Below are 21,373 nucleotides of genomic sequence, written 5' to 3'. Positions count from 1 at the left end.
AGCTTGGAAGTTCTGGGTTTTCATGACACGTCGTAAGGGGTAAAAAAAAAAAAAACCTACCTAATTATGGAAATGATTGAGTTTGTGTCTTGCGTACACCCACAATTTCAAAAGGAAAACCTTGGAGGCTTTGCTACACATCCTAAAATCACAAACCAGACAGAACCTCCAAAATCAGCATCTCCTAAATGACGCCTGCATAACTCATTTGCAATAATTATACAGTAGACTTTTCAAGCAGTTGCAATTCCCACGTCACACTAGATGGCAGTAATGTATAACCTACGCTGTGTGGCCTTAGTCAGAAAGTAGTCTTTGCCATTAAGTGTAATGTGCCAATCTAGACTTGCGTTGTACCTTACAAAATATTTATACTGTAAGTATTGTGCTCATCACACCTGCTTTTTGGTTGTAACATGCATCTTAGTTTTCATTAGCAAATGTGGAGGTGTTGAAAACGCCATGTAAAAATCACTAATGCTATATAGCATGTTTATGGCAAATCCAATGAAAATTAGCTTTGAGCTAGCGCATTTTGGAAAGTGGAGCCTTTCTGTACTTTTTAGGACCTTCTTCCTGCTTTGTTGGTATGAAAAATTGTAATTACCTCAAGTCCCCTCCGAGTACTTGCCCGCTTGTTTTGCATTTTTGTGTTTTCTGCAATTCTCCAAATACCTGCGCCAGGTCGATCTCGTTGAGCATGACCAGACTGGTGCAGCCGTAGTCGTACACCAGACGCCAGAAGTCCTTGACGGTGTTGGGCAAAGGATGCTGGGTGACGATGAAGGCAGCGGGTTGTCTGTAGCTCTGCAACGCCAACAAAAACAAAGTATGTCAGAACTTCCGGAGGGAAACGGCGGCTGATAGGAGACAAGTTGACGCGGAGGGCGGGGCCTGATAAAACAATACTGGTTCCAATGTTGGGTCACATGATCATGCAGTGGGTGAGGAGCATGCTTCACGTCTACAAACTGTGGGTCAATTATGAAATAGAGACAATAAAGACTGTGAATGAGGGGTGGAGGTCTCACATGAGATGGCGAGGTGTGTATGGGGTGTGGGGGGAGGGGGTGGCAATGGCAACACGTGAAACTGGTGGCGGGAAGACAGCGAAGCCATGAAACAAATCCAGTATTGAGAGTATTGGAAGTGAAATCGTATTACCTGGAACTCCTCTGACAGCTTGGTTAGAGAGAGGCCAAAGGAAGTTTAACTTTAACTGGGATCTGAGCGGCATCTTGCTTTTTTGATCAACTGGATCACAACTTCACTACTTATTTACTCACCGTTGCAAATAATACATGTCACACCATTGCAAGTCATTACATGTTGGTCTCAGGAAAAAAAGGACTATATTTTGTAGGGGTGTGCCGATCCGATATCAGCAGAAAAAAAAAAAGTATCGGATAATCCAATATAAACTCCGATACGAGCAGTCCTGCAGTGTGTTCCCTTGTGCAAGGCTGGACAGCCAGTTAATGTCTAAATGTCCTCCAATGAGCACACAATGTTGGTATTTTCTTCGATTTGTGCTGCAGCTACACAACAGCTCAGCACACAATAGCACACAAGCTAGACATACGTAACAAGTGTCCTGAATGGAACACTATTGGGGTCTAAAACAGACCTTTTGTCAATATGAACAAGTAGAGGTGGGAATCTTTGGGAACCTAACCATTCCATTCCAATTCTTGGAGGGACAATTAGATTCAGAATAAATTCTACATTCTTCACGATTCTTGTAATATATTATTTGGTGTATAAATTATAGTAAAACCTTTTCAAAAAAGATCAGACGTTACGGAAGCTCCTCTTGGTTGCTGTGTGGTGAGACTTGAAAAAAAATATTGAAAAAAATCTATTTACACAAATTGTTGGTCTAATAAAAGACATCAATGATAGTGGTTAAAGGCCTACTGAAACCCACTACTACCGACCACGCAGTCTGATAGTTTATATATCAATGATGAAATATTAACATTGCAACACATGCTAATATGGCCGGTTTAGTTTACTAAATTGCAATTTTAAATTTCCCGCGGCGTTTCTTGTTGAAAACATCGCGAAATGAAGACGCGTGCGCGTGATGTCACGGACTGTCAGGAAATATTAGCGCAGCACCACTTACGAGAAGATGGAGTTGGGAAGCTTTAGCATTTAGCCACACAAACACACGGTAATCCTTGCTTAAAATTCCCGGAGGTGAAGCTTTACTATGGATCAGAGCGGCCAAGCGAACATGGTTCCCCACCACTTGTCAACCGTCAGGTTTCGGTGAGAAAATTGTTTTAAAAAAGTCGCCTCTTACCAGAGATCTGTGGAGTTTGCGCCGTCCTTGTATCTGCCGTCGACTTGCCTCAGACACTGGCCTCAAGACACCCGTGGACACACCCCTCCGAATATCAGGTACTATTTAATCTCACTAAAACACTAGCAACACAATAGAAAGTTAAGGGATTTCCCAGAATTATCCTAGTACATGTGTCTAAAAACATCTGAATCCGTCCCAATGCAATCGCCTTTTTTTTTTAACTTTATTTTTTATTTTATTTTTTTCTAGTCCTTCGCTATCAATATCATCATCCACAAATCTTTCATCCTCGCTCAAATTAATGGGGAAATTGTCGTTTTCTCGGTCTGAATAGCTCTTTTTGTTGGAGGCTCCCATTATAAATAATGTGAGGACGTGAGGAGCCTTCACCCTTGTGACGTCACGTCTGCAACTTCCGGTAAAGGCAAGGCTTTTTTATCAGCACCGAAAGTTGCGAACTTTATCGTGGATGTTCTCTACTAAATCCTTTCAGCAAAAATATGGCAATATCGCGAAATGATCAAGTATGACACATAGAATGGACCTGCTATCCCCGTTTAAATAAGAAAATCTAATTTCAGTAGGCCTTTAAATGTTTTTAATCCAAAAGTTGATTCTTAAAAATAAAATAATACATTGCCATATTAACCCCCATTTTTTTTTTTTTTTATTCATTTTCTTTTTATCGATTTTCCACAACAATGAATCGATGAATCGGAATAAATATTCCCGATTTGCATGTGAATCAATTTTGTGGAGCACCCCTATAAACAGGTATCAAATAGTTAGAATTGCAAATCACTTAAACAATCAAAGTTTCCAAGGCGTATTAGAAAGTATCCAGTAACAAACGTGACCGCATCATTTAACTTACTGCGTCATGCTGATAATTGAATAAATGATTCTGACCACTAGGTGTCATCAAATCCCAAATTAACTCCCATGTTCAAAAGCGTAACTCTGTCATAAATTTTGTGTATGTCATACCCAGCATTGCTCTCTGAGGAAATTCCCTTTTCCAACTTTCCATACTACAAAATAACGAAATAGAAGTTCCATACTAGGATACCTCCCGATATCGTATCGGAATTGAAATCTTTTGAACACGACGGCCATTCACACGCGTATCATAAACAAGTACTGCTCACACTTTACGTATTTGATTACAAATTTAACTCTACGGCCAAGGGAGAAAACCGAAATGTTCCCATGACAACAAATAAATGCGCAGCAAAATCTCGCATTTAACCGATGCTTTTATTTTTTCTTGTACTTCAGAGTAAAACCTGGATTTGTCTCTAGCTTTTTTGTGCTTAAACCACAAACACAGCATCACACAAACGGGGAGGGAGAGACTGTGTGTGTGTGTGTGTGTGTGTGTGTGTGTGTGTGTGTGTGTGTGTGTGTGTGTGTGTGCGTGTGTGTGCGTGTGTGTGAATCATCAGCGTGTATTCTACTGGACAAAGGTTTTGGAAAAACCTCCACTTGTGACCAGTAGTGTGGTCATACTTTGTTGTTCAGTCCAAGTATAAGGTCAAGGTGTACTTACATCCATGAGAGCCGCGTTGATGTAGTTGCTGCTCTCCCCATCTATTGTGATGAGGAAAGGTAGGCACCGGTCAGGAGGAAGGCCATCCATGAAGCGGTTCTTGTCCTGGTTCCTAGGCAACAGTGCAATGCTGCAGTCTTCAGGCTGAGGCTGAGGCGTCACCGAGTTTAATGTCTGCAGGGCGGGGAGGGACAAGTCAAAGGCAGTCCTCCATGACAACCACTAAACACATGCGTGAGCACGACCAGGAGTGTGGGGGTTTTAGGGGTCTGCGGCACGAAAAGTAAAAAAAGAAGCAGGTGGCAAGAGATAAAGTAGAAGGTAAATGTTGTACATTATTATTACATTACTTCATACAACTACAGTAGTTTGTAGTACATTCTACTCTATTGTTTTTATGCAATATTTCAAGAACCCATCCATTTTCTACCGCTTATTCCCTTTTGGGGTCGCAGGGGGCGCTGGCGCCTATCTCAGCTACAATTGGGCGGAAGGCGGGGTACACCCTGGACAAATCGCCACCTCATCGCAGGGCCAAAACAGATAGACAGACAACATTCACACTCACATTCACACACTAGGGACCATTTAGTGTTGCCAATCAACCTATCCCCAGGTGCATGTCTTTGGAAGTGGGAGGAAGCCGGAGTACCCGGAGGGAACCCACGCATTCACGGGGAGAACATGCAAACTCCACACAGAAAGATCCCGAGCCTGGATTTGAACCCAGGACTGCAGGACCTTCGTATTGTGAGGCAGACGCACTAACCCCTCTGCCACCGTGAAGCTATTTCAAGAACCATTAAATGAATTTTAAATCATTTCAATGGACAATGGTGATTTGAGATACACGTGTTTTTAGGTAAGAACTCCGTCACAGAACCAATATATGTAATAGAATTATCTTATATCAATCTTTTGACCTCTACAATTTAGCTTACCTTATTTTTGCCTGTTATCTATTTAAAATTTCATTACATGTGTGCATTTTATTTTTTTATTCTAATTTTGCGCTTCCTGCAAAGCACTTTAAATTGTCTTGCACTCGAGGATTACCTGGAACTCATCCTTCAGGTGGGACGAGTTGGTCTGGGAGTCGATGCGGATCAGCTCGTAAAAGGCCGCCTTGAACTCGCAGACGGGAATGGCCGTTTCTCCGCAGAGACACGCCTCTAATATGGCGTCATGGATGAATATGTACTGCTCCTGGAGAAGGGGGAACAGGGTTTGCATTGGATCACAGTTGGACACACGCAAGCTGAAGGAGGTCATAAACAACGACAACAACATGAAGTGTAGTGTCGCAGGTGAGCAAACAAACGGTGAGTGAGAGGTGGCGGATGACAGGTGGAGTCATGGAGATGATGAATATAAACTTCTTTGCCCTTAGGATTTCCGAATAAGTTATCTTGTTTATAATATAGATGGTTCTAAAATGCAGCATTAAAACTAATGTTCATAATTATACACATATATACATACATACAGTACAGGCCAAAAGTTTGGACACACCTCATTTCAATACGTTTCTTTATTTTCATGACTATTTACATTGTAGATCAGCACTGAAGGCATCAAAACTATGATACCTGTGAAGTGAAAACTAGTTCGGGTTATAGTTAAGTACATAACTCCACATGTGTTCATTCATAGTTTTGATGCCTTCAGTGACAATCTACAATGTAAATAGTCATGAAAATAAAGAAAATGCATTGAATGAGGAGAAGGTGTGACCAAACTTTGGGCCTGTACTATATTTTTTTTTTTTTACACAAATGTATGTATGTGTGTGTGTGTATATATATATATATATATATATATATATATATATATATATATATATATATATATATATATATATATATATATATATGTACACACACACAAATGTGCGTATATTCACATACCGGTATATACAAACGCACATAATTATATATATATATATATATATATATATATATATATATATATATATATGCTGTACGTACTAATACAAGAAACGGAAATTTCTCAAAATTGCAGACATCAGTAGTCAAAGGAAAAGCCTTGAAGACATTTTAATATTATTAAAAATACATACATTTAGAATATGTAATATTAATACAAGATATATTATAAACAAGTATTAAAAATGTATAAAAATTGATTTACAATGGATTCAGAAACGAATAGTGAGGTGCCCTAATGTTCCCACCTCTAGTACTAATGTAAAAACATTTAAAAAAAAATTCAGAAGGTCGTAGACTGTTTTGTAAGCTCTATCAAAATATTTGATTTATTAGTAATAATCCTACTTTGCAAAAATGAGTTTGAACAAGGGAAAACTGTACGACAAAGATGTTTCGAATTTAGAGTTCATTATTTTAATTAGGTCAATGAATGTTTTGGATTCATATGTATATTTGATTAATAAACCCAATTGCTTGCTTCAATTTTAATTGTTTATTGCTGCTTTATTATTGAATTATTATCAATAAATAAATGTTATACATTTAGTATATATAATAAGATATGATATGTAAACAATATTATAAACAATTATTATAGATGTATAAATAATTGATTTACAATAGAATTTTGAGGTGCCCAATTATTCCCACCTCTAGTAATACAATGTAAAACAAACATCAAAATAAAATATTTTGGACATAAACTGTTATTTTATTCACTATGAAAACATTAGATCTATTATTAGTAAATCCTCCTTTCCAAAAATGATTTTAAACAAGAGATGACTGTAAAATGAAGAAGTTTCAAATTTAGATTTTATTATTTTAATTAGGTTAATTCATGTTAGAATCATAACATTCAAACAAATGTGCATTTTATTATGAATCCAAATTGCTGGCTAAAATTTCAAATATAATTGTTTACCACTATTACTTCTTTATATTGCAATAGAGAAAAAAAAAAAAAAGAAAGAAAGCAACTTTGTATTTCTTTTGTTTACCACCAGAGAGCATCACATTAAGTTTGCTACAGGACACTATCTTATTTTTCTGTAACTTGGGAAATCACTAATTCTTTCCACAAGGGTGTAATATAATATCATATTATTCGTATTTTCATAACCAACATTCTCTTGTTAGCTGAAGGTTATCGTTACAAGTGACATTGAGAGTATTATTAACATTCTATCTATTAGCATGTTGCCATGGTGTGTTAAGTGTGTTGCATGACACTGAAACAAAGATGAGAGATGGATGAATGCATGGATGTCCCTTCAGCCAGTACCAAGTCCGAGTCCAAGGTCCAGTGAGTAGTTTCCGTGTCTACCATAGCCATGTGGATGCAGATGGATGATGGGTAATGCAGTCACCTCAGTCTGTACCATGTTGATCCTCCTGGACCGAAGTGCTTTGACGCAGTTGTAGATGTCCACCACACCCTCCCGCTCGGCCATGTCCAGCATGATGTCGATGACGATGAAGCAGCCCGTGCGCCCCGCTCCGGCGCTAAAGACACAATAAAGCCTCGAGATAAGTCTTTATGTCCGTGTGGAGGCGTGCAGAAGTACCTCGTACCTGCAGTGCACCACGATCGGCCCGGCAGAAGGCGGATTGGAGATTTTAACTCTGCGAATGAAGGAAAGTAGTCCCGTGGCGTGATACGGAACTCCGTGATCGGGCCAGCCTGTGAAGTGGAACTGCTTGACTTCTCGCACCTCATTGAAACCACGCTGGGGTAAAAAAATAAAGCACAATGATCAATATTAGTATTGATAGTCATGTATTATCATTTCAACCTGCTAGGGACCAGCAATACATTTGAGTCCTAATATACTACAAACTTGTTTTATTTATGGATCGGTTCGCAGCCAAGTGTGAAGCGACCGGAATGAGAATCAGCACCTCCAAGTCCGAGTCCATGGTTCTCGCCCGGAAAAGGGTGTAGTGCCATCTCCGGGTTGGGGAGGAGACCCTGCCCCAAGTGGAGGAGTTCAAGTACCTAGGAGTCTTGTTCACGAGTGGGGGAAGAGTGGATCGTGAGATCGACAGGCGGATCGGTGCGGCGTCTTCAGTAATGCGGACGTTGTATCGATCCGTTGTGGTGAAGAAGGAGCTGAGCCGGAAGGCAAAGCTCTCAATTTACCGGTCGATCTACGTTCCCATCCTCACCTATGGTCATGAGCTTTGGGTCATGACCAAAAGGATAAGATCACGGGTACAAGCGGCCGAAATGAGTTTCCTCCGCCGGGTGGCGGGGCTCTCCCTTAGAGATAGGGTGAGAAGCTCTGCCATCCGGGAGGAACTCAAAGTAAAGCCGCTGCTCCTCCACATCGAGAGGAGCCAGATGAAGTGGTTCGGGCATCTGGTCAGGATGCCACCCGAACGCCTCCCTAGGGATGTGTTTAGGGCACGTCCAGCTGGTAGGAGGCCACGGGGAAGACCCAGGACACGTTGGGAAGACTATGTCTCCCGGCTGGTCTGGGAACGCCTCGGGATCCCCCGGGAAGAGCTAGACGAAGTGGCTGGAGATAGGGAAGTCTGGGCTTCCCTGCTTAGGCTGCTGCCCCCGCGACCCGACCTCGGATAAGCGGAGGATGATGGATGGATGGATGGATGGATTGTTTTATTTACCAACCCAAAAATACTTTTCATCTACACAATTCAAAGTAGAAAAAGAGCTTCTCTAAGACAACAGTCAAACAAACTACTACTACACTACTACATTGTGTGCCAAAAAAGAAGCAGGAAGAAGCTACGCTGACAGTGTCCTTTCCTATCAATCAATATAATCATCTGATTCTTGCACATTCTTTTTGATGCTTTACATTCAATTTACTCTTACTCAAATTATATTTTCCATTTTGATCTCAGAATTTTTTATTTTTTTTTACATTTGTTGTTCTTGTATCATATTTGGCATTAGTTATGCTCTTTTACATTTCACCAGATCCATATTTGTAATTGTTTGTGACTTTAGAAAGAGTACATTTGTGTTTTTATTATTCTCAGTGCTCATTTTTGTAATGTGGATAACTTTTATAATCATTCTTTGGGGGTGGATGTCCAATAAATAAGAAAATCCGTCTATTCCAACCCACTAAGTTAACAATTATGGTTTTCAATTAATTGGGCGGTTATGATAAGATTATCATTTTTAAAATGGGGAAAAACTAATTTTTCCACTGTCCTCTGTGGTGGACATGAGGCCTTACTGCTACGATTTACTCATAAGAAATGTTTAATGCAAAAAATGCATGAATACATACAAATTAAGGCAGTCGAATAAATGAGTAAAAAATTTTGAAAACATTTTCTTGTCTGACAGTCTGACAATAAAATCGCATTTTTGCCATTGCAAATGTAATTTTAGAATATGATTAATCCTAATTCAAGTGTAATTAATCTGATTTTTAAAATTTATTATTCGACACCACTAGTACAAATACATTGTGTGTACAGTAGAAAGAGGATTCACATGGCCCCATTCCTCACGGTTTACCTGACACATGAAACGTGACGAAGTTAGGCGTGGGGTGCACCATCTACTTTAGCTGCCAAATGGCAGTGGAGTGTTGAATACCTTAAAATGTGTTTTGTGGCAATTCCAACTTTGACCACAGTGTCAGTTGCTATGTGGAGTGGTGCTTTCCACCATTTTCAGCAGACTGCATTGCAAAGTGATTAACCCCATGTGGGCCATGTGAATCCCTTTAGGGTACTCCATAACAAAATATATTATTTGCAATTAGTGCTGTAATCATATCTTTGAATTTGGATTCATCATTATTATTCACAGGCTGGTATAATTTAAATGCACTTAAAAGGAACACAACATTTGGTCACAAATGCAATTTTATAGTCAGAATTATACAGTTATTCTGAAATAGTGGGGCGGGGTGGATGTTACCCCGGGAAATACGCTTTATCAGTATCATGCTACAAACACCGCTTCGAAAAGCTGTGCACTGCAAAATGTGCTCGGTGTAGCCACTAATCCTGACTTGCTCATTTTGATTTATAAAAAAAGATCAGCACAAATTGTAAGTTTTGTAGGTTTTGCATATTGTGTTCCTAAATTAAGGTTGCTCATCATTTTAAATGTGTCCTTTATTGAGTCAATTGTATTTTATTCTTTAGTATCAAATGGCCAGTCCGTCAAAAATGATTTATTATTTCAACAGTTTTTATTTTATTTTTCTGAGGCAAATTGATACCCTTAAATATTTTCTGTGACTAAAACAATGTTCATAAAGTTATTTGTTGTCAGTTGATCTATATTTCCTATTTTCTTAAATAATAATAAGGATACAATGTTATGCGGAGGTATACTTATAAAAATTGTATAGACAAACTATACTATTTATTGTCGTGACGGAGAGTGGTGTGAAATGTTTTCCTCTTCTTACAAGGGGCGTAACATAAAAGAATTGGGAAGCACTGTCATAGAGGAACATTTTTTAAATGTTTTACTTCAATGCAAGTCATTTATTTGCGTCAAACCTGCTGACAGTTTTATATTAGCTCCAATCATAATTAATAGACTCAAGAACTCCTTTGTCCCACACGCCATTAGATTGTACAACTCCTCTCTGGGACGGGGGGCGGGGGTATTAGGATGACAGGGGATGCAAAACATTAACAGTGCAATACGTTTTCATTACATGGTCACTACTGCCTACTATGACTTCTTATATTCTTATTTTACTGTTATATTGTTATTCCCATTGTTGTTATTCTTTTTGTAATATTTCTCTATTTTGTTTCCTTTTAAACCCCCATTATTTACTTTTTACTTTTTTTTTTAATTGATCTCAACTCTGTACACTGCTGCTGGAATTTTAATTTTCCTGAAGGAACTCTCCTGAAGGAATCAATAAAGTACTATCTATCTATCTATCTATATATCTATCAGGGTGTATATCATTTCTTGTGATTAATTACCCACGTTAACTCGTTATTTTTTCAATACACCCCAAAAATTTTTATTTCATGTCCAATGTCAACAAAACTAATACAGTAGGTGCTTTATATTGTTGAAAACATTTCTTATTCCTCTCATAAACAGCAGAAATGATGACGAAATAAATTATTATGGACATTAAAAAAAGCATTGTTTCCGATTATTTATGCAAAAATGTCCTAAGGAAGAAGAAAAAGTGTAAATCCCTGTTATAAAGTGAATAGTAGTATGACTACTCACCCTCTCCAATGTGAATGTGCGAACCACGTATTCAGCAAGCGGTTCAACCTCCACAAAAGTCACCTTGAAGTCGCCGTACACCTCAGCATCGTCTGGCCAGTACTTGTAGCACTTCACCTGGACAACAACAACAACATCAGTCCTACCGCCATTCAGTAGGCCATCAACAACTTTGAATTCCCACATTCTTGCCAAGTGCACATGTGAATGGTTGTTTTTTCGATGTTTGCATCGGAACAACGAGGACTCTGAGCGGCGAGGTACGTACCCTTCCGACCTCCACCAGATTGGTTACCATGACGATACAGGCCGACTGCTCCTGCCACACCATCCTCCAGAAGTCATAGACGGTCTCATGCACGGGACCTAAGAACACATACTTTACACGTACTGCACCGGCCCTACGGTAACTTCACTTGCATCTTACCCTGAGTGGCAATGTAGTGGCTCGGTCTCTGATAGCCCTGGAAACAAAACGAGATGAACATTTATCCTTTATCAAGCATTTATCGAAAGACAACTTCCTACAGAAAGACAAACATGAAGCAACATGACCTTTTTCATTCAGGGTTTCGATAACAGTAACATAAAAACTGGTAAATGACAACAAAATAATAGCCCTAGTGTGTGAATGTGAGTGTGAATGTTGTCTGTCTATCTGTGTTGGCCCTGCGATGAGGTGGCGACTTGTCCGGGGTGTACCCCGCCTTCCGCCCGATTGTAGCTGAGATAGGCGCCAGCGCCCCCCGCGACCCCGAAAGGGAATAAGCGGTAGAAAATGGATGGATGGATGGATGGGGTGTAAAAAAAGAAAAAAAAAGTTTTTCGAATGAATCCCGATTTTAATTTGTCTCGTTTCTTAATCAATAATGAAAAAAAAAAAAGTCCTGTCTAGCCACTCAGGCAAATCATATTTGATGATCATATCTGCTGTGCTGATTTACTTTAGAAAAGAGAAGTGCTGGATACTTTTCTTGTTGCCATATTCGTATTTGACTTTATTAAATGTTTGGGAAACATTTTATTAAACAAACTAAAAAAAACAACAACAGTAAAATAGACATATATCAGCGTGGTTTATCTATTTCATGGAGGAATGTAGTTAATCATAGAACTGGCACCAAATGTTATCAAAGCCTTTAAATAGACTCCCTTTTTAGACCAGTTGATCTGCCGTTTCTTTTCTTTTTCTTCTATGTCCCACTCTCCCTTGTGGAGGGGGTCCGGTCCGATCCGGTGGCCATGTACTGCTTGCCTGTGTATCGGCTGGGGACATCTCTGCGCTGCTGATCCGCCTCCGCTTGGGATGGTTTCCTGCTGGCTCCGCTGTGAACGGGACTCTCACTGCTGTGTTGGATCCGCTTTGGACTGGACTCTCGCGACTGTGTTGGATCCATTGTGGATTGAACTTTCACAGTATCATGTTAGACCCGCTCGACATCCATTGCTTTCCTCCTCTCCAAGGTTCTCATAGTCATTATTGTCACCGATGTCCCACTGGGTGTGAGTTTTCCTTGCCCTTATGTGGGCCTACCGAGGATGTCGTAGTGGTTTGTGCAGCCCTTTGAGACACTAGTGATTTAGGGCTATATAAGTAAACATTGATTGATTGATTGAAATAAGTATACACCACAGTCATCTCAAAGTTCACTCCTCCCTCCCCTGTTCATTTTGAGCCCGCATGTGTGAGTGACAGTAAGCATAGCTCTGACTTGCTCTTCACCCTAAATATAAAACCTTTTTTTCCCCCCAGAGAAAATCACTATATTCAGGTCAGTACGGTATACAAATAAGGTTAGGCACATTTCACATTGGAAATTCCCGGTTATCGATGGTAACAATTTTCGGTACTTTTGTTTTTTAACGTTCAATAGTGAGCTGATAATGGAAACACCCATATTCAGATTTATTACACTTCTGAGTATCATTTGTAAGTATTAAACTGTATATTAGACTTTACATGCAGTTACAATACCAAGACATTAGAGGGCAGTATTGTGTTACCTAGCCAGGAAGTAGCCTTGTCTTTTGTTGTGTGCTTGTACTAGAATTATTATATTTCTTGCACTTCAGCTGTTTGATTGTAACGTGCATCTGAGGCTACGTTCACACTACAGGGTAGCATGTCCAATTCTGATTTTTTCCTCAAATACAATCTTTCTCAGGGTTTTCGGCAGGGTTTTTGAGGGTGCATGGGAGTTTGCCCAACCAGTCTACATGTGCTTTGTGGACTTGGAGAAGGCATTCGACCGTGTCCCTCGGGAAGTCCTGTGGGGAGTGCTCAGAGAGTATGGGGTACCGGACTGTCTTATTGTGGCGGTCCGCTCCCTGTACGATCAGTGCCAGAGCTTGGTCCGCATTGCCAGCAGTAAGTCGAACACATTTTCAGTGAGGGTTGGACTCCGCCAAGGCTGTCCTTTGTCACCGATTCTGTTCATAACTTTTATGGACAGAATTTCTAGGCGCAGTCAAGGCGTTGAGGGGTTCCGGTTTGGTGACCGCAGGATTAGGTCTCTGCTTTTTGCAGATGATGTGGTCCTGATGGCTTCATCTGACCGGGATCTTCAGCTCTCACTGGATCGGTTCGCAGCCGAGTGTGAAGCGACCGGAATGAGAATCAGCACCTCCAAGTCCGAGTCCATGGTTCTCGCCCGGAAAAGGGTGGAGTGCCATCTCCGGGTTGGGGAGGAGACCCTGCCCCAAGTGGAGGAGTTCAAGTACCTAGGAGTCTTGTTCACGAGTGAGGGAAGAGTGGATCGTGAGATCGACAGGCGGATCGGTGCGGCGTCTTCAGTAATGCGGACGTTGTATCGATCTGTTGTGATGAAGAAGGAGCTGAGCCGGAAGGCAAAGCTCTCAATTTACCGGTCGATCTACGTTCCCATCCTCACCTATGGTCATGAGCTTTGGGTCATGACCGAAAGGATAAGATCACGGGTACAAGCGGCCGAAATGAGTTTCCTTCGCCGGGTTGCGGGGCTCTCCCTTAGAGATAGGGTGAGAAGCTCTGCCATCCGGGAGGAACTCAAAGTAAAGCCGCTGCTCCTTCACATCGAGAGGAGCCAGATGAGGTGGTTCGGGCATCTGGTCAGGATGCCACCCGAACGCCTCCCTAAGGAGGTGTTTAGGGCATGTCCAGCTGGTAGGAGGCCACGGGAAGACCCAGGACACGTTGGGAAGCCTATGTCTCCCGGCTGGCCTGGGAACGCTTCAGGATCCCCCGGGAAGAGCTAGACGAAGTGGCTGGAGATAGGGAAGTCTGGGCTTCCCTGCTTAGGCTGCTTCCCCCGCGACCCGACCTCGGATAAGCGGAGGATGATGGATGGATGGATGGACAATCTTTTTATATAATCGTTAACATTACAAAATACATGTCTAATGTGAATCCTAGTAGGTGTCAGTCCTGGAGGGGGACTCTGTGGCAATTTCAAGGATTTTGTGCAATCAAAGTAAACTTTTTCTGAACGGAATTATTGCGCGTGGAAGATTGAGAAGGTAGAGGGCAATCATTTTGGCTTTTGCAGTTTGCGGGGTACTTGTCTGCTCCGAAGAGCGTGTGGGCGAGCAGTTGGAGACAGGAGTGGTGGAACATTGACGTGAGTTCCTAAAACATTAGTTTTGCCTGTCTTCTGCTCATTTATCAACAACCGTCTATTTTGGGGAAGAATTATGACGTTAATCGCGAGTTGATGACGTATTGGTCGGATGATTGCGAAGGCTTAGAGCAGGGGTGTCAAACTCATTTTAACTCAGGGGCCGCATGGAGGAAAATCTGTGCACATGCAGGCCGGACTATCAAAATCATGGCATTAAAACAAAAAAAAAAAAAGACAATTTCAGATTGTTTTCTTTGTCTTACTTTGGCCAAAAATAAAACAAACATTCTGAAAATATTACAATAAAAATATAGAAAAAAATACCGGCGGCAGTAAAGTTTAGATCCATGAAGGAAAGAAGAAAGTGAATGAATGTTTATAACTTAATACATTTACATTAACAGTGGGGCAAAAAAGTATTTAGTCAGCCACCGATTGTGCAAGTTCTCCCACTTAAAATGATGACAGAGGTCTGTAATTTTCATCATAGGTACACTTCAACTGTGAGAGACAGAATGTGAAAAAAAATCCAGGAATTCACATTGTAGGAATTTTAAAGAATCTATTTGTAAATTATGGTGGAAAATAAGTATTTGGTCAACCATTTAGAAGCTCTCACTGATGGAAGGAGGTTTTGGCTCAAAATCTCACGATACATGGCCCCATTCATTCTTTCCTTAACACGGATCAATCGTCATGTCCCCTTTGCAGAAAAACAGCCCCAGAGCATGATGTTTCCATCCCCATGCTTCACAGTAGGTGTGGTGTTCTTGGGATGCAACTCAGTATTCTTCTTCTATTTTGGTTTCGTCTGACCACATGACATTCTCCCAGTCCTCTGCTGTATCATCCATGTGCTCTCTGGCAAACTTCAGACAGGTCTGGATATGCACTGGCTTAAGCAGGGGACACGTCTGGCACTGCAGGATTTGATTCCCTGTCGGCGTAGTGTGTTACTGATGGTAACCTTTGTTACTTTGGTGCCAGCTCTCTGCAGGTCATTCACCAGGTCCCCCCGTGTGGTTCTGGGATTTTTGCTTACCGTTCTCATGATCATTTTCACCCCATGGGATGAGATCTTGCGTGGAGCCCCAGATCGAGGGAGATTATCAGTGGTCTTGTATGTCTTCCATTTTCTGATAATTGCTCCCACAGTTGATTTTTTCACACCAAGCTGCTTGCCTATTGTAGATTCACTCTTCCCAGTCTGGTGCAGGTCTACAATTCTTTTCCTGGTGTCCTTCGACGGCTCTTTGGTCTTGGCCATAGTGGAGTTTGGAGTCTGACTGTTTGAGGCTGTGGACAGGTGTCTTTTATACGGATAACGAGTTCAAACAAGTGCCATTAATACAGGTAGCGAGTGGAGGACAGAAGAGCTTCTTAATGAAGAAGTTACAAGTCTGTGAGAGCCAGAGATATTCCTTGTTTGAAGTGACCAAATACTTATTTTCCACCATAATTTACAAATAAATTCTTTAAAATTCCTACAACGTGAATTCCTGAATTTTTTTTCACATTCTGTCTCTCACAGTTGAAGTGTATCTATGATGAAAATTACAGACCTCTGTCATCATTTTAAGCGAGAGAACTTACACAATCGGTGGCTGACTAAATATTTTTTTGCCCCACTGTACATAAAAAAATTGTTGTCTTTTTAATGGATTAAGTAACGTTAATGACAACCTTTTACCAAAACACAATATGGAATGTGAGATATAACTGACTTTTGAACGCTGCTTGTTTCCCCCCTAAATGTCTGCAACCTGACATGACATCGCGTGCAACAACGTTACCGTTTGTATTTAAGTAACGACGGAATTCGGTTGGTACCTATAAAAGTACCAAATTCCATACGCATCCCTACGCACAATGAATATTGTTTTCAGTTAAATATATATAGTACTTGTGATGTCACCTAAATAGCTGTCAAGTGTGTGCACGGTGACAATGAGTGAAACACAGAAAGGGAGCACACCAGCACCATAATCATGGTGCACAGTGAGAAACAAAATAAGTAGGGCGAGATGGGGTGACTCTTTCATGCGATCGAGGTCCCAAGAAAAAAAATCAAAAGTGGGTAAAGAGGCTGGCCTTGTGCATTTGACACCTGCTTGGGTGCATGGACGGATGCGTCAAGTTTGGGGAGCATGAATGATACTTACATCCCTGTACAGCCAAATCTACAGGCCAAGCCACAGGCAGAATAGAAGGAGTGGAAGAAAGGAAGGAAGGAAAGAAAGAAAGAAAAGCACAACAATGTCAGTGAGCGTCAACCAGAAACAGAAAAGTTGCATTGACGTGATGGGAGTGTATGAAGACAGCGTGCAAAATGATAACAAAAAACACCTCAAAACTAGATTTGAGAAAGGACAACATCCTGCAGTTTGGCTGCATTTATGATTTATATTGACAGCCATTGCTACATGAAGTTATTTTAAATATTTCGCACATTTTATAGTACTGTGATATGTGCCATACTATAGCACAAAACACTAGAAATGCCCCATTACACTAGTTCTAATTCGAGCGTGGCAAACCATCTAGAAACACAGAACATAGTTGTAAAGGTGACAGCAACAAGTGGAAATATGATTCAAGATGAATGAAGAAAGCAAAGCTAAAACAGAAATGGGTGTGCTGCGGTTTGAAGGACGACAATGAATTATCAGTTTGTCTTCTGCTAGAACAGGGTGTCCAAACTACGTCCCGCCAGACTTCATGAATTCAATAAAGCATCGCACCGTGGAGTGGTGTCAAATTAATCTTAAATACCAGGCGGTCTCTGAACGACAACTTATTTGCCGACGTCTGGTGGACAATGAGAATAGATCAGATCAACGACCATTGAAAGTACGTTAAAATAATAGCACAGCATTTACTTCTATGACACAATCTAAACAAGCTTCCATGGTGCAAAAAAACAACAACATACACACACACACACGGTCAGACATAACACAATCTGCTCACTGAACATTGTGGATATTATGAAAAACACCATAAAAAATATCTAAAGGACACCCATTAATTCTACTAGGGTGCATGATGGGAAAAATGTAAAACACTCTCTCCACGCCTGTCCATTTTTGCCGCATTTTAGCTGCTTGATATTTCTGATTACATAACTTTAAGAAGGTCATCACGGAAGTAAACAAGGAAGGAGTCAAACCTTTACCTACTCTTATTATACAATTATATATCCATCATTATAACTATTGCGTGCATATTTTCTAGCCCAATGCTAAGTCAAAATGTTTGGACACCCCTGTGCTAGAGTTTTAATTTATTTCAGCATATTTATAAATATTTATGAATATCACTACTTTTATCTACAAAGCAGTACAGTAGTATTAGGAATGAGAGCAAAGAGTCAATATCGCCCTCTTGTGGTACAAACCAGCATCACAAGAGCAGAAAAGCAGGCCGACGCGGGACTCTCATTTTGTAAACCTGAATAGATTTCTTTGAATCCGTGACAGACCCCACACCTAAATGTGAAAATACTGCATGTGTGTGGTACACTAGGATAATATGTACCACCAAACTCAAGTCTTCAAAGCTCCAAATCTCACCTGAACAAATGTGATTGATATGACAAAGTCCAAGAAGAACCATAACAACCACTGGATGGATATAAAACAGTGGTCCTGTGAATTTTTTTTTAATTCAAGTACCCCTTAATCAGAGCAAAGCATTTTGGTTGGAAAAAACAGAGATAAAGAAGTAAAATACAGCACTATGTCATTAGTTTCTGATTTATTAAATTGTATAACAGTGCAAATTATTGCCCATTTGTAGTGGTCTTTCTTGAACTATTTGGAAAAAGATATAAAAATAACTAAAAACTTGTTGAAAAATAAACAAGTGATTCAATTATAAATAAAGATTGCTACACATAGAAGTAATCATCAACTTAAAGTGCCCTCTTTGGGGATTGTAATAGAGATCCATCTGGATTCATCAACTTAATTCTAAACATTTCTTCAAAAAAAAAAGAAATCTTTAACATCAATATTTATGAAACATGTCCACGAAAATGAATTTTGCATTGTTGCATTTCTTTTCCCAGTTTATGAACTTACATTCATATCTAGTTGAAGTATTATTCAATAAATATATTTCTAAAGGATTTTTGAATTGTTGCAATTTTTAGAATATTATTTTAAAAATCTCACGTACCCCTTGGCATACCTTCAAGTACCACCAGGGGTACGCTTACCCCCATTTGAGAACCACTGATATAGAGGAAGACATATCTAATTATATTGCTTTGTTTAATAATTTATTATACTATTTCATGCATGTTTTTTATTCACACTGTAGTCACTGATTGAGGAACAAAATATTCTCTTGAGTATGAAAATGAAAGTAAAATCTCTTTGACAAAAGGAAGTAATTATGGTGGTCTTGGAATATTTTGAAAAAAAAAATTAAAAAAAAACAATACTTTGTGAACCCAGACTTTATTTTGCGTTCTAAAGGTGGGAACGTTCTTGATATAATTTTTTGGGCTACTTCGGTAGGCGTCGGCTTTCCTCACAGACATGAAGAGTCTTGTTTGTGAATATTTTGGAGCCAATTATTGGGAAAATTTCACTCTTTAAGTAAAACTAACTGCATTATGTCAAATTTTGCCTCTCATTCAAAATTCCAATGTGAGACAAAAAACATTTTTCTATGCATTCTAATTTGTAAAATTGGTTACAAATGAAGCTAATGGGAGTTTCTTTTACCCCCTAAACAAACATAAATGTACATGTCGTGACCTGAATATTAACCAACTATTGGCGATATTTTTAATAGAAGATAAACTAACACAGAGGAACTACTTTTAGTGGTTTTATTGATCATAGAGAGCTAACTAACTTTTGCTGCTATTATGATATAGTGAGCTGCTGCATCAACTCTGAGTTGGTAAAAGTTAATTCTACATTATAAATAACGCAGCAAAACCTAGATAGTACAAGGTTGTGGCCATAAACTGAGAAGTTGTTTTGAACTTTGAAATTAAATTGGTACCCAAAGACATTGTGAGAAAGCCACAGAAAGACGCTTATTTGTGCCTTTGCACTTATTTTCTTTTTTTGTAACTCTGGAGTGAGGATTACGATTATTTAAGCAGCTAAACGGGAAACACAAGTTTGGTGCTGAAAGATATAAACATCCCATCCGTCGGCATCCCAAACATTGTAAAGCAAGTGATTAGTTTAAATGTGTTTATAGTTTGTAATTCTTCACAATAATGCTACTTACTAGATGTTCTAATAAATCAGCTTCTAAAACTTGTAGATCATTCTCCGTATATTCAGGCTCAAAAATACAAGGTTCTGGATCATCATTTGTCCCAAAGTAATCGTCGTTGGCTCTCATGAAGTCTGCCATGATTAGTAGTGTGGTTGTTGAAGGAAATCGCGAACATTGTGATACGCTCTGTGAATTTAATGCGCAGCCGAATGCTTAAAATGAGCAAAATACTTAAGTATTACATGTTATACTATGGATGTGCCTTTGAATACATTACATATATACTTACTGGGGCTGTCAATCTTTGGGCACCATTTGATATGATTGGATTTCTGGGAGGTAATGATTAGATTGTCGATTCAAAATCACTACTTGTGTTATTGGCATTGGGTGCCAGTTCAATGATTAATTACATTCCTCCATAAAATAGACAAACGGTTCTGATAAATGTAAGTATTACTTAAAAGAAAACTGGCTTTGTTTGATAAAAATGTACCTAAACTTTTATTTAAGTGGCTGGACAGGACAGATTTTGTGGAGAAAAAAAAAAAAAAGATTGATAATTTTTTTGGAATCGATTAAGAATTGTTACAAATAGGAATCGTGAGTCATTTGAAAATAAAACAATGTTGACACAGCTAACAGCTTTGCAACCATACTCCCCCCAGGAACCCAAAGGAATCCGAATTGCTTTGGTATACCTGCCGATGACAGCCTTAAGTATTTTCAGGCCACTATGACTCCATATCAGTATGTTATTTTAACTTTAGAGGACTTTATAGGCGGAAAAGATCAAACCCCATTAGCTCTATTGCTGGCTGACTTTTAATAGTGTTTTTTTACGAGATAGAATGCATAAAAAAGAGAAACGTGTGCATATGTCACAAGAGGATTGTGAATGATAGGCTCATTTCCAAAAAAGTACAGTTCCCCTTTAACACATAAAATAAAAAGGGGTTTACCATATTTGGTCGAAAGGGGGAAATCGGGACAAAAACAGCCTATTGTTTGTTGTTAGTCACTCAAGTTCGTTCTACGATGATGTAAAATCCGTCACAGAATACTAACTATAAAAATCATCAACAAAGAACAAATGATGAAAAATTGAAAACTAGACAACACAGGGCACAAAGTACGAATGGTGGTGAGATGCGTGAAAATGTGGCGATGGGTGAGGTGGAAATGCAATTAAGGTATAGAGGCCTGACATACGAGCGAGGGAGTGTGGTTTCGTTGGTTTCGTTGGGAGCCAATAGTAGCATTCGATGCGTTTCCACTTACATCGATGTAGTTGGCGTTGATGTAGTCGGAGGAGGGGTCGTCTTCCATGGGCTGGAGAATGACCCTTGAATGGTCATCTGCAGAAAGAGACACAGGTGCAGTGTGGGAGAACACACACAGGAGGGAAAAGGCTGTGTGAGACATTGTACGCAACACATTGATACTTCTTTCCCTTCCTCTTTTTGCCTGGGAGCATGAAATCAAGACATCCATTTTTCAAATTCATACTTTTTTTGTTGCTTA

At 39.7% G+C, this 21,373-nt stretch overlaps 1 protein-coding gene across 13 annotated transcripts in view; it reads right to left on the bottom strand.

Moving 5' to 3' along the window:
• ptprk (protein tyrosine phosphatase receptor type K) overlaps positions 1-21,373 on the bottom strand; it is a 240,816-nt gene that overhangs the window by 7,433 nt on the left and 212,010 nt on the right. For 5 of the 13 annotated variants that reach the window (XM_061885778.1, XM_061885765.1, XM_061885766.1 and 2 more), the window contains 11 exons: positions 21,062-21,207; positions 16,768-16,785; positions 11,437-11,473; positions 11,278-11,375; positions 11,010-11,126; positions 7,385-7,539; positions 7,180-7,315; positions 4,917-5,066; positions 3,861-4,034; positions 1,165-1,182; positions 676-807 (listed from right to left, as the gene is read on the bottom strand). In XM_061885778.1, coding sequence (XP_061741762.1) covers positions 676-807; positions 1,165-1,182; positions 3,861-4,034; positions 4,917-5,066; positions 7,180-7,315; positions 7,385-7,539; positions 11,010-11,126; positions 11,278-11,375; positions 11,437-11,473; positions 16,768-16,785; positions 21,062-21,207 — 1,181 coding nt within the window. The remainder of the gene's footprint in view (positions 1-675; positions 808-1,164; positions 1,183-3,860; positions 4,035-4,916; positions 5,067-7,179; positions 7,316-7,384; positions 7,540-11,009; positions 11,127-11,277; positions 11,376-11,436; positions 11,474-16,767; positions 16,786-21,061; positions 21,208-21,373) is intronic. The other 8 variants (XM_061885774.1, XM_061885775.1, XM_061885777.1 and 5 more) reach the window with 5 other exon arrangements.

Source organism: Nerophis ophidion, linkage group LG24 (assembly GCF_033978795.1).
Source record: "Nerophis ophidion isolate RoL-2023_Sa linkage group LG24, RoL_Noph_v1.0, whole genome shotgun sequence".
Taxonomy (NCBI): Eukaryota; Metazoa; Chordata; class Actinopteri; order Syngnathiformes; family Syngnathidae; genus Nerophis; species Nerophis ophidion.
This window is presented reverse-complemented; position numbering and strand designations above follow the sequence as displayed.